Here is a 17,726-nt window from a genome sequence, read left to right as displayed (position 1 = left end):
GCGCTGTCTCCTTCTGTCTACACCCTTCACTGTTGGGAGAAACATGCTTTGGGCTGTAGTGCAGGGGGTCATGACAAAATGTAAGTATGTAAAAATGTAAAATAACTCAGCTTGGGCGCGGAGGAACAGCCTCGTAAACAAACCCTTAATATCAGTATTCATGTCTTAACGTTATCAACATATGCTCCTGCTTTTATTCATGAATATTTCCTTGGCTGACAGCACACATTGGTTTTGTTACAGAGGGCTGTACGCTGGTCTTAATGGCACAGAATTCCCATTGCGGGGTCTATTTGTGTCGGCGGGGAGATGAAGAGCGTTTGGTCGGAGCTAAGGATGCTCCTGAGGATTGGCGCAGAGCCGTGATGAATCTGGCCGCGTGCTAATGTCAACAAACTCTATTTGCACACCGCTTTGCTCACCATTTTTCTTTGATGCACCGGTCATTTCTCACAGGCATAAAGCCGATTTCACAGTGTTTACATGTTACTTCACATTAGCAGAGACGTAGAAGAGGCCATAAACGAGGTCCTCGCATCCTTTCAAAAGGCTGCGACTCTCTTTCGGGAGAGTGCTTACGGGACTGGCCCAGAGCGAGCAGCGGTGCCTCTGAGTGGCTCTGACGGACGGGAACAAAGAACCGCAGAACACACACAGAGTGGCCCCTCTAACCACTCACTGGCTCACCTCCACAGTCATTTGCGTCCGATGCCACTGCTGTCAGTTGCGACAGAGCTCGTTGCGTGCGCCTCTGCGCTTTTTGTGTGTGTGTGTGAGCGCAGCGCAGGGGGGGGCACCGAGCTCTTTCGGGCGCCCGAGCGTGGGCACGCGCCGTCGGCCAAACTCCACCCCGCTACGCCCCCTACCGCTCCCTGGGTGCCGGCCGCGGAGAGCAGATATGAAACTTGACACCACGGCAGGAGGTTGACAAAGACGATTAGAGCATCTTCCTGAACCCCACACACCTCTACCTTCTCCCCTCTCTCTCTCTCCCTCCTCTGCTGTGGTCTAATTACGCCCTCACAGAGAGGATCTACATAACGACACAGGCAGGGATACGGAGGATTATACCCTGTGCTGCGCCTCAGTCCGTGCACGCCTTCTTCATCACGTCCTCGCGGATAACTCGGCCTGTCCTGAAAAGGAACACGCCCGAGGCCATGCTCAGTCTGGTTAAGAAGAAACGTCGCTACCTCCACGGCTTTAAACCATACATGCAGTCTGGTTAAATGTGCCAGTCAGGTTGATGACCGTATCCGTTACTTTTCACATGTTAAGAAATGGTGACAACAACAAATAAAAAACATAAATTATGGTAGATGAAAATGCTTTGCAACATATACATCTGTTGAACGAATCGCCTCTCGAAGCAAAGCTGAGCACGGCAGCTAGAATTCTGAGGCTGACAGGAGACAACGCAACAGGTTCGATTAGATTATTTCCTTAAAATAGGCGGTGAGCCTTGTGTATAAATTATATATGAATTGCATACTATTTATTTACACGTAAATATTTTTGCTATTCATTTTTCCGGGTAGATGACATGGTTGGACAGATTATTAAAATGTTGTAAATGGAAATCTGAAGCATAGCTAGTTTGGTATTTAATTAAAAAATATATATAATTTCTTTAGTTTTTTAAATGTAAGAAAACTTATTAACTGTATTAACAAGTGTAATTCCTGCAAACTACTGAGGTAACACTAGAAGTTATGATGCACGGTATTCGTCTGTTTATGTATCCCTATTAAAAAAACAACATAAAAGTGAATTTATAATGTTGTCACCTCTAATGATCTGTTCAAACACAAACTGCGCTGATGAAATAGTGAATAATAACAATAATAACTCATAGAAGTACTTTTATTTTCTCCGTTGTGCTCCAATTTCACTCAGAGAGTTAGAAATAAGTGTTGTTCATTTTCACGAGTCAGAGTTTAATTGATGCACAACAATCTACATTACTTTACTACACTGGCTACCGCTGTATAGGAACATCAAGCATCACCACATGTCCCAAGAGCACCGGTGATACTCGGAGTACGTTCCTTTTTGGTCTGATTTCTGGCTGATTGGGCTCGCCGGGGTTCAAATCAAAAAACGGGAAAGCCAGAGAACGGGTCCGACACTAAAAGAAGGGAGCGACATATGGAACGCTAAATATTCCCCGCTACACCTCTGCGCTAATAAAGCAGAGATGCAATTAGCTCCCACCGCAGAAGCTAAAGAGCAGCCTCTCGGTTATTGGTCGGGGCTGGCTCGGGGACATGGAGCCGCCAGGCTCCCATGAATACATATGCATGTCGTTTCCATATCAAGCTTGTGTTTCAGGCGAGGGGGCACGCCATAGGTGGTGAGAGGATTGTCATTTAGAGGCTGTGTGTGTTTGAGCGTGTGGATGGACAGGGGGGGGGGGGGGGGGGGGGTGCATTCACCATCACCATCACCAGCATCAATACCAAAGCAGCAACCCCCTACCGCTGTGGATAAAGGTCCCGGTGCCCAGGCGATGGCGGGGGGGGGGGGGCTGATTGATCCCTGTGACTAACACCCAGTGCCGTGCCAGTGCAGCACCGAGAGCCGCGGACCCCTGGAGAAGAACTCTCCACGAGGCAGCCGATGGGATGTTTTATGGCCCGATGGATGAAGGCACCGGTGGCGCGAGAGGGGCCAATAAAGCCAGCAACAAAAGCGGCCCCGTGTTTATTAAGTGACCATTAATTCAATGGACCACCCGCACTCGAGCTGTTCATCCTGCCTGGGTGTGTTATAGATGTTTTGATGAAGACGTATGTCACAAATACGTTGGTTTGATGTGGCCCGTCTATAACAATACATTCCAGACTTTCCTATTGTTGAAGTGCCACCAATGTTCTCTCTTTATAGTGGCACCCACTCCAAACACAAGATAATCTTGTGGCTGCTGTGCTTCCAAGTCTCTGCATTAACCAGTTTTTGGGAGGTCACTTTTGAGGTGTAATTGAGTCCAATTTTATTTGTAAAGCCTGTTCTTTTTTTTTTACATCACATAGCAATTTAAAGAGCAACAAAGGATTTAACCACAAAGGCAGAATGAACTCACTTTGCTGGATGGGAAATAAGGGCTGGTGGGCTAAAAACCCACTGGCAACAGTGACTGGCAAACAAAAAAAAGAAGCATTTGCTCCGAGTGCATTATCTGTGCGCGTCTTTTTCCCGTGTTTTTGAACGCACGCGGATGTGTGTGTCCACCGCGAAGGGAACGGGGGTCGAAATTTGAGGGGGGGGGGGGGGGCTGAGCTCCGAGGGTTGGCAGAGGGCTGAGGGCCTCGGCTGGCTCGCCTGTGATTACAGCGGATGTTGAGTGTTTACAGAGAGATGAAGGGGGTGGGGGGGGCACAGAGACAGCTGCTTTCACTCTGTACTGTAAACTACTACACACACTCAAACACACACACACACACACACACACACACACACACACACACACACACACACACACACACACACACACACAGACCCACACAAGCACTTACACAGAAGGCTGGAGCTGCACTGGAAAACCCCACAAGCCCCGCAGTGTGTATATACATGTGTGTGTTTGTGCTACAGCTGGCCTGCTGGGACCGGTGGCTCGGAGTGACAGCCGTACACACACATGGACGCGGCGCAGGCCCGGTGGGACGAGAGGCTGGTGGACGCTGACCGACCAGGCAGGAAGCACGTTTTCTTTTCTTTTTTTTCTGTCTCACGATCATTTTCACGCTTTTTGACATTTTGCTCCTCTTTCATGTTTGACTTTTGCTGAAAAGTAGCAAAACGTCGCGTGAAAACATGTTTTATGTATGAATCGCACCTGAGCAGTTGAAAATAAAACTCGGTAGAAACTCACAGGTCACTCAAATATAACTAAGAATGAAGATGATAGTAAAAATATATTTGTGTCGCGGTTTCCAAGACTGAAGAAGAGCAAAACAACAAGAAACAAATGAGAGACGAAGACAAAGTTGAATGATCGGCTTCGGCGACCTCAAATTTGACTCAAGTAGGTTCAGTGGGAGCGCGTTGTCGGAACAAAGCAGGCTACCTGCACGTGGGGACAAACGCATGGATTCGGGGACTTGGCTTGTCCAACACATAAGTGCAGAGCAGGCAGATCATCACGTGACCTTGATTAAAGGGAATCTACGCTGCGGAATGTCAGTGGCGTGCCTCTTCTGGGACAGTGGTGCTGTGCGTTATTGGGCTTATGTCGAAACCGGCGCCTCTGTGTGTGCCGAGGGGGGCGAGGGGGGCGAGGGGGGGGGGCTGTGATCACCGCGGGGGAGAGAGAGAGAGAGAGGTCGACAGTAACAAGCGAGCCTGACAGCTTAATTACCAACGCAGCTAAAGATTTATTGATTTATCAATCAGGGCCTCGGGGGGCGGCAGCCTTTCCCCCTTCGGGAGACGGCAGCCATTACCGCGAACCCGTTGGCCCGCATGACCTAGACTCCTCTGGACCCCCCCCCCCCCCCCCCGCCCCCTCCCTCGGGCCCCACCGGGTCACACCAGGCCAACCCTGAAAACCCCTGCTCCTGTCAGTACACGCATACACACATTTTGACACGTAAACAATACTCTCAGATCTTTAGGGATATACACATATGTTCATGTGCATCCAAGCAGGGACACAAACACGAACAAACAAGAGAGGCGTATATGCAAACACACACTAGCACGCATATGCTGCACACACACACACACACACACACACAAAGACCTCGCGCAGAACATGAACCACAGAGGCCAGCATGTGGGCGATGAACCTTTTATGTTTTGAGACAAAAAGCCCAGCTGAAGCGGTGGAGACGGGGAGAGCGGAGCCGCGGGCTAAAATGCCGTATGTTTGACTTAACCGAGAGGTATTTCTTTTTTTTTCAGAACCGCATCCAGAAAAACTCCCGACCATCTGGACGCAATTACCTCGTTTCTCAAAAAAAAAAATAGAAAAAAATAAAGCCGCGGCTCGTTCTGTGATCCTGTCGAGGACGGACGGGTTGTGTGACACTGACACAACGAGAGGGCGATCCGCGAGGGGTCAATCTATTGGCTGGCTGGTGTGTTGCTATGTGGTGGGTGCACGGGGGGGAGGGAGGGAGAGAGAGAGAGAAAGAGAGAGAGAGGTGGCCAGTGCAGGCAACTGGGATAAACACTGGGAGTCCTTAGCTGACAGTGTAGCCTGTAGTCACGCAGTTGGAGGGGGGGGGGGGGGCATCTTAGTGAAATGCTGCCCCCGTGTGACGGCTGCCGGGAACAGCAGTCGGAGAGTTGTACCTGAAAGAACCTCCTCCGGGGTCGTTGAGCTTGTTTTTCTGATTCCCAGAGATCTGAACAGCAGCCAGGCCCGCGGGACTTTTGCCCGCTTGGATGAGGCCTCCCTTCCCCATTGTGCCTGTTAAGAAAAGAGAAGAAGTGATGGGAGGGGGGGGGGGGGTGGACAGTGAAGAAAACACTAAACAAAACAGGGAAGGAGTAATGTTATCATTGAAATGTCCCCTTCTATCTGCGTCAAACATCCTCCCGTCTAACGACTACCTTCAAGTGCGTCTCTGTCATCCTCGCAGGGGTGGATGGAGGGTAAAGGGGGGTGGGAGGTGTTGGGGGGGGGGGGGGGGGGGGGGAGCGGTACTGTCGCCCTCCCCAGGTCGGCGCTGAGGAGCGTCGCTCTGTCAATACCACTGCGCTTCACCGGGCCTCTCCTTACACTCCCCGAACGCATCCCGCTCCGAGACACACGCTTTTTTTTTTCTCCTTTTTTTTTTCTTCCCGGAGAGGCACAAGGACTGCCAGAGTGAATTTAAACTTGATTTTTAACAGGCATGTTCCTCGCCGAGAGGCACGGACAAAGTATTTTTAGAAACTATCCCCGCATTCCAATTTATGGGCATAAAACAACCTACAGATCTTCCACTGCAGGCGATCGCAGGGAAGGGGGGCAGATCAAATTTGTATGCACCTCCGATCGCACGCACACACACACACACACACACACACGCACAAAAATAGGTACACACACACATTACACACACACACACACACCACCTGAGAGAACACAGCTCGTCTTAGGGGAGCGTTACGCCCGGCTGGTGCTGGGGCGATATTTGCGGGGCTTCTGTTGGGAAGACTGTTTGTGAATCAGTGTGAGTAAGCAGCAGCAGCGCAAATGTTTGAGAAGGCTTCATAACCAGACAGGATGAGGAGGAGAAGAAAAAAAAAAAAAAAGAAGCTTGCACCTGTTCTCTCTGTGGCTTCTGCTTGTTTACACATCTTACAGCCTACTGAGAGAACTGTGAAGGTTTCACTAATGGCTACTTTTGTTTAACCCGTTTCGCTGGCTCTTCATATTCAACCAGAAGGTCGGGCTGAGTTTGAAATATCAGAGAAAAGAAAAAAGAAAAAGAAAAAAGTTGCAGGGCCAGAAACAGAAGCCGGGTGTGCGTCGGAGGACTTCTTCAAAAAGGCGGACGACTCAAAGCTACCGCCGTCTTTCCTCCGTGACTGCACTTCAGACACGAACGAAAGAAGGGCCCTGAAATAAAAGCTGTATAACTGTGCATGTGATTGAATCTGGAGGTTGCTCCCTTGCAAGACGTCCTACCTTGCGTTCTGACGGACTGCGTGATCACCACGGGCATCCGGACGTGGCCCCCGACGACGGTGCCTGCTGTCTTGATACCCTGAGGAAGCACAAACAAAACGAAAAAAAAATAAGAATATATACTTAACTGTAGCATTTCAAAGAATGAAACAACTTTGTAAATGAAAAGGAAAAACTGCATTCCTGCTGAAGAACTTCTGCACTTCAACGCCCTCTCTGAGAGGAATCATTCTGGGAGGGGGGGGGGGGGGGGGGTCAACGTTTGCTCCCTTTGCAGACTTAGTTGGAAGAAATGGCCCGAGTTTTGTGTACTGATTTCCATTCTGACTGTAAGACATGTGAAATGCTCAGGACGGATTCCTGTCACTGTACATGACCTACATTCGCGTTTCCATGTGAGACAATGAGAAGTCACGGCTGCGGTGAAAAAGTAGTTTAGAAGAAGAAGAAGAAGAAGAAGGAGAAGGAGCAGGAGGGGGATCGGGGGGGAGGGGTGTGCTGTGCTCGGCTATTAGAGTCACTTCCTTCCTTGCTAGCAGCCACGGGCCCGGCCTCGGGCTCAGCCATCCATTCCTACTAGTTTGCTTCTTGCTGCATATTTTTTAGCCTTGTTTTCCATTCCCTGACACATGCTATATTACTGTTCAGGCTGCTTTGAAAAAAAGAAAGAAAAAAAAAGGACAGAGGCCATTTTTTTCCTAGAGATCCACTGCAGGGGCTTGCGAGAGGGAGAGGGAAATGGGGTGCAGGGGGTATGGGGGGGGGGGGGGGGGGGGAGAGAGAGAGTTATACATTCAGTGCAGGCAAGAGATAGCGAGCACCTCTGGCCAGCAGGCGACACAGTTAAGAGAGGGAGTGTGTGTGTGTGTGTGTGTGTGTGTGTGTGTGTGGGGGGGGGGGGGGTTAAAGAGGAAGACACTGAAACTTTCATTTCAAAATGATCTTTTTCTTCTACTTTTAAACAAAGTGACTATTAAATGACAGATGCCAGCATGATTACTGTAAATAAAAACTGACATTACATTTTTCACACACCAATGGTTTCCACAGCGCTGGTGTTCTTCCTAAAGGGCGGCTGCTTCCTCAATAACAGACTCTATTAGCGTTAGCTGTGTGGAGCAGCATGTTCGTCCTGTGTGGAGCACGCGTGTTTGACAGTTGTCTCCGCAGTGACCTCTTCCGTTCGATCGTACTCATATTTCAGAATTTCAAGACCACGCGCATTTGACCCACGCAACTGGTAGCGCTTGCAAGAACGTGTCGGCGCACATGCACGGTGCGCCCCGCTCATCTGTGGCTGATAGTCAGCGGCTGCACACATGTGTTGTAGCCTATGAGGTTGCAGTTGTTCTTATTTAGCTTTGTTGACCTTCTTACGATTTCTGATATTGTTATATTATTTGAAGGACAGGGTTGTTACCAATGATATTGTTTTTTTTAACATCTGCACCCGTTGTTTCAGTGCAGAACAAACTGCTGTGTGTGTAGTGATGTGGCCTAGTTACTAGTCTCCATTCATTCCCCACCAAACAAGGCATTTGCCCTGAGGAAGTTTGAGGTCCGGCAATTCTTCATTACAACTGTAATTCTTTTCAAAATCTAAATACAAAATCATCTCAAAGTACCAATATAATTAGATATATTTCTGATATCTTGCAATAAAAACAATCCAAACTACATCATACCACCTCTGGTTACAGAATTATTTAGAAAATCCAGATGCATGGTAGTAATAGTGGTAAAAGTTAGAATCGCTCCACTTTTCCACACTAGTGCTACTGTAAGAAATGTTACTCGTGCTACTGTGGTACGAGAGCCTAATTCAGCATAGCCGTCTGCTTTCAGACTGTTGATGTGCCGGGGGCGATCATTTACTAATGTTTTGTGTGATAACTTATGCTGGTGTTTTATGCATGCGTGTGTGTGTGTGTGTGTGTGTGTGTGTGTGCGTGAGAGAGAGAGAGAGACAGGGAGAGATGGAGAGAGAGACAGCAGAGGCCTGTTCTGGACATGGACTGCGGCCGCCACGTTGCTTTAAAAATTGACCCGGGGCTGACCTAGTTACCTTGCTTCACCCTTCAACGGTTAACGGGTGGAGGGAGAGAGGGAGGGAGGGAGGGAGGGAGGGAGGGAGGGAGGGATGCGGGGGTAGATACAGTGAGAGAAACTGTTGGGACGGGATGGAGAGAGAGAGAGAGAGAGAGAGAGAGAGAGAGCGAGCAGAGGATGGAAAAAAGAGGGAAAGAGAGAAAGCAAGAGAGAGAAAAAAAGAAAAAAAAGAAAAACTAGTTAGAAAAAAAATAATGTAAAAGAGAAAGATAGAACCCTCCAGCTCCAACAGCCCCCCCCCCATAGACCAGACCAGTCTGAGTCTGACCTCGCTTGACCCATCTGCTGCTGGACCCTCCCCGCACTGTCACTGGACGAACTGCTCGTAACCTTGGGTACTACTCGTCAGGTTGCCAGGGGGAACGGCTGACCAATGGGGGTGTTTCACTGGGATAGAGCACACGCACTCATCCTCAGTAGTAAGTAGAGTCAACCAGAGGAGAGTCCATCGTCTCAGAACGCACCCTGGTAGACTTGCACTTAAAGCCCCCATGTGTCAAACTTTTAATGTCGTCCTTCAAATAATTCTAGTGGCAAACTATTTCGTTGTTGAAAAGTTGGAGTTGGAGGACAGCGGCGTGTCCGTCCCGCCGTCACAGCGTCACCACTGGAGCTTCAACCAAGACAGCGTCCAGGTAGTACTTATCACAGTATCACTTGATGAGAAAATGATGATTGAATGAGAAAAGCCCAAATATTTATAATAAACAAAAGTAAAAATAATAGTAATACAATTTATTTTAAATGTTATTGAAACTAGTGTAGGTTATGATGACGTTAAACGTTTATATCATACTTAACGACAATGTAATAGTCAGTAATAGTAGATGGGTCAGTTGTTGGCCTAAAACACATGAATACGCTGTACGCATAAATGAAATGAGGCATTTTAAAAAAGGGAAGAAGAAGAGTTTGGTTTGCGGCCAAAAAGTTCCACGGTCGCGCTCTTCTAATCAGCCTGTCTAAAGTCTGGGCAAAACAGTAACAGACAGTAATCATCAAGGTGCCTTTGAGTCAAGTGCTCGGGCCGCCATCTGCTTTTGATCGGCGCGCCACTCGTACAGTTTGGTCAGCTGATCCCAGGCACAACAACAACAACAACAACAACAACAACAACATCCTGTGAGCCTGTGAAACAAACAAACTAAACAAGCTTGTGTCATTTAGACAGCTTAACTGATAAAGTATCAGATAACTTGAAAGGAATAACTCTAATAACAGGCAAAGAAGAAACACAGTCGATGTTGGGGAACAGGGTCTGGTGCAAAGGGTGTGCATGCGCTTCCCCCGAGTCTGCACGGATACACTTGATCTTGTTTATATGACATTTAACAATTTACAATTCAATATGCATTACTTGGAATCCTAAGCCCACGTACTACTACTACTACTGAAACTTCTTCTTTTTGTCTCAGCTGCGTCTATTGAGCTGGGTGTGACTCTCACCGACTGGTGGCTGTGTGACTGCAGCACTGTGACACTCAGCCTTGTATAAGACCCATTGAAACATCCATCACATTCCAGCCCCTCCCCACTGAATTCAGGAATACTGTGGTTAAATATTTTTCCTCACATGTATTACCTGACCTCTGTAGCTCACACACACTTTGCACCCACATTTTGAATTACTGCTCTTGTTGTGGACTGCGATGCATTGTACTTCCTGTGTTCCGCTCCTCTCTGGATCCCCTTCGAGTCAATTCAAATCTAAACTGTAGATGCAAACAATGCGTGTGCACTGTCCGCCCGGTCGGCTCCGTACGTACCACGCCAGCTGCATGTCCCAGCGTCCCGGCGGGCAGCGCGCCGGCACCCGTCGTGACGCCGACGCTGTTGGGGTGGCGCACGTGGACAGCTGGCCCGGCCGCGACGGCGGGAGGGGGGCCGCCGGGCGCCAGTTTGACTCCCTGCTGCGGGGTCGGGGTGTGCTGACTGCTCAGCAGGGACAGCCTCAGGGCCGGGAGGCTCTTCTGTTGACGGGCAGAGAGAGGTCGGTGGTTTAGAGTCGGAGAGCGGACAAACACACATGCGTGAGAGAATGAACATGCACGCACAGCTGGGGGGAAAAAAAGCAAATGGTGGTGTGGTCACTGGCTGGCTTAGCGTGCATGTTGTCGTGGTTACAGGGTAAAGATGCTGAGATGTCTCACTTTATACTGTACGTCGTAAACATGTCCTACATGAAACACGTTATCTGATAACCACTGCCGAAACCTGAGGAGCCGATGCCCCGCACCGACTATTTCAGGCAGATTCTTTTGACGTAAGCGGCCTAACGCTGCATGACAACGTGTGTCTGTGGCCGCGTCGGGCGGCCTTGATCTGACGCTCATCGCGGTTGGCTGGAGAAAACACCGCCGGCTGCTGGCGGGGACGGCTGCGGGGGCCACTGTCACACACAGTCAGAAGTCAGGTCAGAGGTGTGTGTGTGTGTGTATCATTCTACTGTCAGGGGCCTGGCCATCACTGGCCTTGGTGCCAGGGAAAGGGCTACTTTAGGGGGTGAGTTTAGGAGAATACATGAGAGAGCCAGCTTGAGGAGCCACGCTTAGGGAGTGATTTAAGGGGCAGGTTAGGGAGCAGTTAAGGAAAAAGGTTTGATTTTAGGGGTGAATTTGAGGGGCCCAGTTATCTGTCAAAGTTGGGCCCCAGCTAAAAAACAAGGGCACTTTTATGAGAGAGGTGTAGATGGCACGCTTAAGGTTAATTGTTTAGTAGCCAGTTTAAAAGAGACATTTAGAAATCAGGGTTTTGGAGAAGTGTTAAAAAAATTAATTAAATAAAATAAAATAAAAGGTTTAGAAGCCAGGACCACACCTTGAGAAAGGGCACCAGGTACGGCTGCGGAGACGACTTGAGCTCAGTCTGCAGCCGGCTGGTGAACTCCTCCGGCTCGATCTTGGCATCCTGTCAAGGTGAGGAAGAGGGGGGGGGGGGGGTAACACCAGTTCACAAGACAGCCCACACAGTAAGTTAGAGCACAACGCGGTGACTTGAATGCAACATGATGACATCCCCAACTCCAATCCTAGCACCTCAGGACGCAGCTCATCAATGTGCAACTGGAGCAATGAGGGTTTCATGCTGCCATCTACAGGTCTAACATATTCATTACAACAACACACGAAAGGCGTCCACTCCTGACTGACTCCTATGCATATTCTCAATCTGGATTCAATCTGGATATAGAAAAGAAGCACCAAGATAAACTCTCCTAACTACACAAGCACAATACTTCCATGACGTCTGTCGCACATTTTTTTAAAACGCTCACCAGCAGGTCCTGAACCAGAGACTTGACGTTCTTGGAGGTCTCGGGGGACGGAGAGTTGTGGGACGCCAACTTGATGAGCGTGGCCAGGAAATTCTTGCACTTCTTGACATTCTCCTGCATTTCCTGTCAGAGGCAAGAAAACGATTATTCACCCGATGAGGGGAATCTGAGTAGAGCTGGCAGCAAGGGATACAAGTTGCTCAAATATTGCTTCCGGAGTGCTCAGCAACGTTTGAATAAATGATCTTCTTTTGTTACTGGGATGCTGGGATTAGTGCCGATGTTAGGATCAGAGTTTGGTGTTAAAAGAAAGGCGCCGGGTCAAATTCTGAGCAGAGAGGAACTTATTTATGCTGCCCTTCTTTTATTAATACTGAGCAGAGATGCTACAGAATGAAAATACTAGGACTGGTAAAGAATCAGCACGCTGCCCGGTCATCTTTGTAGCCAAATGAGACATGGCACCTGTCTACTCAAACTGCCAGCGGCGACAAACTGTGGCCTTAGAGGGCTCTCCGGCCTGAATATAGATATATATGGAGATGTGTGTGTGTGTGTGTGTGTGTGTGTGTGTGTGTGTGTGTGTGTGTGTGTGTGTGTGTGCGTGTGTGTGTGTGTGTGAATCTGCACCTCTGTGCCGATTATGAATATGCATGTAAGCCTGCATCTGTAAGTCTGTGTGTGTGTCTCTGAATATTGTTGTGAGTGTCCTTGGGTCTGCATGCGCTCGTCTGAACGTACGAGTGTGAACGTGTGTGTGCATGTGTGAGACTCTCGGTGCGGGGGGCCAGCTGCACAAGGCGGCGAGGCTGCTGGGTCCGGGGGGGGGGGGGGGGGGGCGGAGAGGCTGGAGCTTGTGACACAGCCGGCAGCCGCTGGCGGACGTGTGACAGCGCCTGCCTGCGCCCTGGAGGGTGAAGTGTGGGCGGCGGGGGGGAAGAAAGAGGGAACAGACCTGGGACACGATGGGACCTCCGGGGTTCGCGGCGATGCCCGTCTGAGGAGGCTGCGTCGGCTGGGAGGCTGCCTGGGCTGGGGCTTGGGGGGCCACCGCCACCACGGGGGCCTGCTGCGGAGCCGCCACTGCCACGGCCGGCGCCGCGGGGACCTTCTGTGGAAGGGGGGGGGGGGGGGGGGGGGGCAAGGAAGAGACAGAGAGATAAACAGGACGTGACGCCTCGCTCGCAGCAAGGCCACGGAGAACAGGAGGCAGGCGCCGCGGCGCTCCCTGTCACATCTGGTGTCCTGACTTCGTTGGACGTTGCTTAACAGACAAGTGAGGGAGGGGTTGGGGGGGGAGAAAGGGGAGGCGGTGGCACGCTAGAGGCTGGGAGAGACAGGAGGCCGTCGAAGCTTTTCTTCACAGTCACCTACCTGATAAGGGACGCCTCCTATCAAGGTGCCATCAGCGGTCTCTCACTCCAAAAGCCCCTCACCACCTCTTTTGAATCTCTCAGGGCCTGTTTTTCACACTTGGCGAGGAAAATATGTGATGCAATCGTAAAGCGGACAGCTCTAAACACAGGTGTGAATGCTCCCCTGAAAATGCATGAGGGTCTGGTCGCTCAAGCCACATACGTGGATGCGGCCTTGCGGCGCGGTGCGAGCCGAAATACACTTCTATCTGCACAAAGCGGCTATCTTCGGCCTTGGACCTGCATTCTCTCTACTGACCATCAGGGGGCGACTCCTCTGGTTGCAAAAAGAAGTCAGATTGTATAGAAGTCTATGAGAAAATGACTACTTCTCTCTTGATTTATTACCTCAGTAAACATTGGAAACATGAGTTTATGGTCTCAATCTCTAGTTTCAAGTCTTCTTAAATACAGCATGATGTTCATGTAGTAAATTCTGGTCCATTGAGAGTAAAATAGACCATAAAGCGGAGTATGCTTTAGGGCGGGGCCACCTTGTGATTGACAGGTCGCTACCACTACCGTATGCGGAGCCTCTACGTCACTCCTCCGCAGTACCAAATATGGTCACCTCCGCTCACTGGTTGCAAAAAAACAACATGGCGATGGCCAAAATGGTGAACTCGAGGCCTCAAAACAGCAGTCCAACAAACCAATGGGTGACATCATGCTGCCTACCTTTTATGTACAGTCTATGATCTGCACTTAGTGTATGTACAGTATGATGAGAAATCGCACAAACACAGGGAAAAGGTCTAGAAAGGCACCAAATCGGTTCCTCAGAAGTGGGAGAGTTTAACTGAAAATATTATCTCCACCAGTGCTCGTGAGGAGCAGCCGGGGCTTCTATACTTCATTCTTCACATTTTTCTCAGCAAACAAATCCAACAGTACTTTTGAAAGAAAACATAAAGCGGCACAGAAGGCGAGTAAGGAGGGTTGTCTCACTGGGCGGAGTGCAGGACAGGAGGAGGAGGAAGAAGATGAAGAAGAAGAGGAAGAGGAGGTCTGAAGGGCAGGGCTGGACTGGGTGGGAGAGGGAGACGGTACCATCTTGGCCGGGGTCAAAGGGCACTGCCTGGTGGTCTGAGAGGTCGCAGAAGACTGCAGGGAAGAGAGAGAGAGAGAGGGGAAGAGGAAGAGAGAGAGCGAGAAACAGAGAGCGTAGAGATATCAAAGAAAGCAGGCGAGGAAGGGGGAAATGAATACAAGGGATGCAGAGAAAGAAAGGGGGCGGAGGTGAGCGTGCGTCCGTTTCAGAGGCAAGAGTGGAGGAGAGAGAGAGAAGAAGAAGAAAAGAGCAGCGGCGTGCCTCGCGGATGGACGAGGACAGGTCGCGGCGGCGGCGGGAAGGAACGAAGAAGGGCGGCGTCACGTTGGTGGTGTCGAAAAGGGTGAAACGGAGAAAAAGCATGTGTCGGTCAGGTTGCAGTCTGTCACGGTGTGTCACACTGCTGGAGTCTCATGGCAGGCGGGGAGGGGACATGTGTGTCCACAGGACCGAACCACACCAATGACATCTACCTATTACGCAACCTGAAGAAATCTGCCACTCGCGTTCCCGATACAGAAATGTTGATTCATTGATAACTGTAGGTCATGACAAAGTTGCCGGTATTTAAGGTGAGACACCACAGGCTAAACACTGTTTCTATGCAGTTATTAGAGCAGCCTGAAAATAATGAATTGCAGTTCTCTAGTCTAGAAGTAACACATGCAGGAACTACTTTTTCTGCGCTACGTAGGTGGAAAAAAAGGCAGTCCTTGAAATTGGTTTCATCCGGAAGTTAAAAGGACTTATCCTGACAAAAGATAAGATTCTTTACCATGGGGCTGGATGCCAGGGCAATGCCACCCAGAGTAACTATATCATGAGATAATTCATATCGGAGGTGTTCAGGACCAAGTACAATACTTCAGATTTGTCCGAGTTTAACATCAGAGTTTTTATGTCCTGCGTGGAGTTTAGCTAACTGGTTGGTTTTGTCTGGCGTGATCGATAGATATAATTGGGTATCATCTGCATAACAGTGAAGGTTTATGGAGACAATAGAATTTTCGTTCAGACTCGTGGAAAGCACATACTACTTTGTCTATTTGGTCCGTAGATTTCCACCAAAAGTTACCATTAGAGAATGCCCCATTTGCATATTTAAACATAACATTTCGGGAAAAATTGCAATGCAAAAAATGATTGTCTTAATGTAAGTAATCAACTGGGCAAGTTTCATGGTGATATCTACTAGTAGTGTAGTGTCTTCAACATGTATGCCATTTTACAAAACATGTCTTTACTTCAGACTCTGAGCCAGAAATCTCCACTTCATTAGCATTCACAGACACCAAACCTTCCAGTTTCATTCCTATCTGTATTCTGAAGGTTTTTACAGAGGGGTGTGTTCATATATCATTCATAGCCTGATGTATACAATATTTGATTTCTAAAAACATGGCGAAATGGGTTTTTATTAAGAGATAATCCCGTCTGTAAAAACCTTTGACTCACATACATCAACAAAAAGATTTAATAAATCATTTTGAAGCTGGCTTCATCCAATGCTCACGTTTCTGTTCTGGAAATGTATGCAAATTTGCAAAGATAATGCCTCATTTGCATATTTGATGAACAAAATATAATTGTCTTCAACTGGGGAAGTCTCATGATGATATCAATTAGTTAAAATCGCGTATCAACTGTAGTGTCACCTCTAAAGCGCGTACAAGCGGTTGACTATGAAATGCAGACATGAGATATGATGATTATGGTGGTTTGGTAGAGACCGGTGTTTCTTGGAACAAAGAAACAGGTACATAGCAGACATGTTTGAATCTTAAACCCCCCCCCTAATAAGGAGATGATTACTACAGTAGAGTGGTGAAACTGTTTTGATGACACTTGCTTGGAGAACACAGAAGACACACGACAGAGAAATAAAACCTCCCAGTTAGTACAAACAGACCATGCGGGACATAAACAAGAGAGATCCGGCTGCTCACGCTCCCCTACATGTACAGTGTGCTTGTGGGTATTTGGACAGATTCCTTTATTGTATGTTTTGACGGGCACTTCACTCGAGCACAGTGGACTCGAAAACCAGGAGGTTTAAGTGCCGGCGTTCAGCTGTAATTTGACGATCCAGCCCCTTTTAACCCCCCCCCCCCCAAAACAAGCATTTCTTCGGGTTGGTGCGTTGTTGCATTTCATTGCTAATTGATGCACAAAATAAGCAAGATGTCTCGTGTTGATTTGTAGGTGCTACAGTTTTTATTTGGAGTCTGACATTGTCTGCCATCTCTTTCAATCTGCGTGTATAATATATATATATATATATATATATATATATATATATATATATATATACACACAAAGTACAGTATATGGGACCCATTGGTGTGTTTGACAAATACACTCAATAATGAGATGTGTACCATTCAAAGTAGGTTGAAATGGAGACACTGTCGGTTCTGATAAAGGTTGATGTTGAAATGTGTCATAACTGGAGTTTGTTTATTATTATTATTATCATATTAAAAGGTGCAGAAGCCAATGGCGGTGGGTGCACACACACACACACACACACACACACACACACACACACACACACACTTCCTGGTTGCTATCCTGTCTGTGGGCCGAGACAACCCAACAGGGCCTATGGCCCGACCTCTGGCACACAACCCTCCAGTCATAGGCGGGCCAACACAAACACACACACACACACACACACACACACACACACACACACACACACACCATTTGTCTTGCACACAAAACGCAGACACACAGCCATGCCAAGGACAGAGGGAAAGAGGTGAGAAGAAGTAGGATAAGAGAGGAGGAGGGAGTTTCCCTACCGCTTAAAAAAAGTTTTGTGTGCGATCCAAAAGAATGTTGCACTGAGAAGTCGGGGGGAAGCGGGGGGGGGGGGTGCCGGTGAGAGCCACGGGGTGCATCCCGCCGCCGGCGATGCCTCTCTCTCTCTACCCCTGTCTGTCTCTCTCTCGCTCTCTCTCTCTCTCCCTCCCCCCCTCTTTGCACACGAACACGCTCCTGAGAAAACCAAAAGCCTTGTTAGCTTTTGTAAAATAATCAGGCAGTTGGATGATGAATGATTTAACAGGTATGGAAGGAAGGAAGCTCGGGATGCCTTCCGTTCCTCCCCTCGGGGGGTCACGGGAAGAGTGACAGGCCGACGGAGGGGCTGAGCTCTGGGAATAAACACCATTCCCTTTCATTTTTTCCCTGCCACCGCTTTTCCTGTCGAGTCGGCGACGCCGCGGCCCGGCTAATTTGTCACAGGCGCGGCGG

At 48.8% G+C, this 17,726-nt stretch overlaps 1 protein-coding gene across 1 annotated transcript in view; it reads right to left on the bottom strand.

Moving 5' to 3' along the window:
• Window positions 1-17,726, bottom strand: part of LOC306694267 (transcription initiation factor TFIID subunit 4) — a gene marked incomplete at its 5' end in the record, with an annotated part of 79,750 nt that overhangs the window by 54,657 nt on the left and 7,367 nt on the right. Inside the window, 7 exons of the mRNA XM_079157040.1 lie at window positions 5,296-5,413; window positions 6,620-6,698; window positions 10,495-10,698; window positions 11,546-11,635; window positions 12,003-12,125; window positions 12,958-13,113; window positions 14,366-14,521. Coding sequence (XP_079013166.1) covers window positions 5,296-5,413; window positions 6,620-6,698; window positions 10,495-10,698; window positions 11,546-11,635; window positions 12,003-12,125; window positions 12,958-13,113; window positions 14,366-14,521 — 926 coding nt within the window. The remainder of the gene's footprint in view (window positions 1-5,295; window positions 5,414-6,619; window positions 6,699-10,494; window positions 10,699-11,545; window positions 11,636-12,002; window positions 12,126-12,957; window positions 13,114-14,365; window positions 14,522-17,726) is intronic.

This window comes from Pholis gunnellus (assembly GCF_910591455.1).
Source record: "Pholis gunnellus genome assembly, chromosome: 1".
Classification (NCBI taxonomy): domain Eukaryota; kingdom Metazoa; phylum Chordata; class Actinopteri; order Perciformes; family Pholidae; genus Pholis; species Pholis gunnellus.
This window is presented reverse-complemented; position numbering and strand designations above follow the sequence as displayed.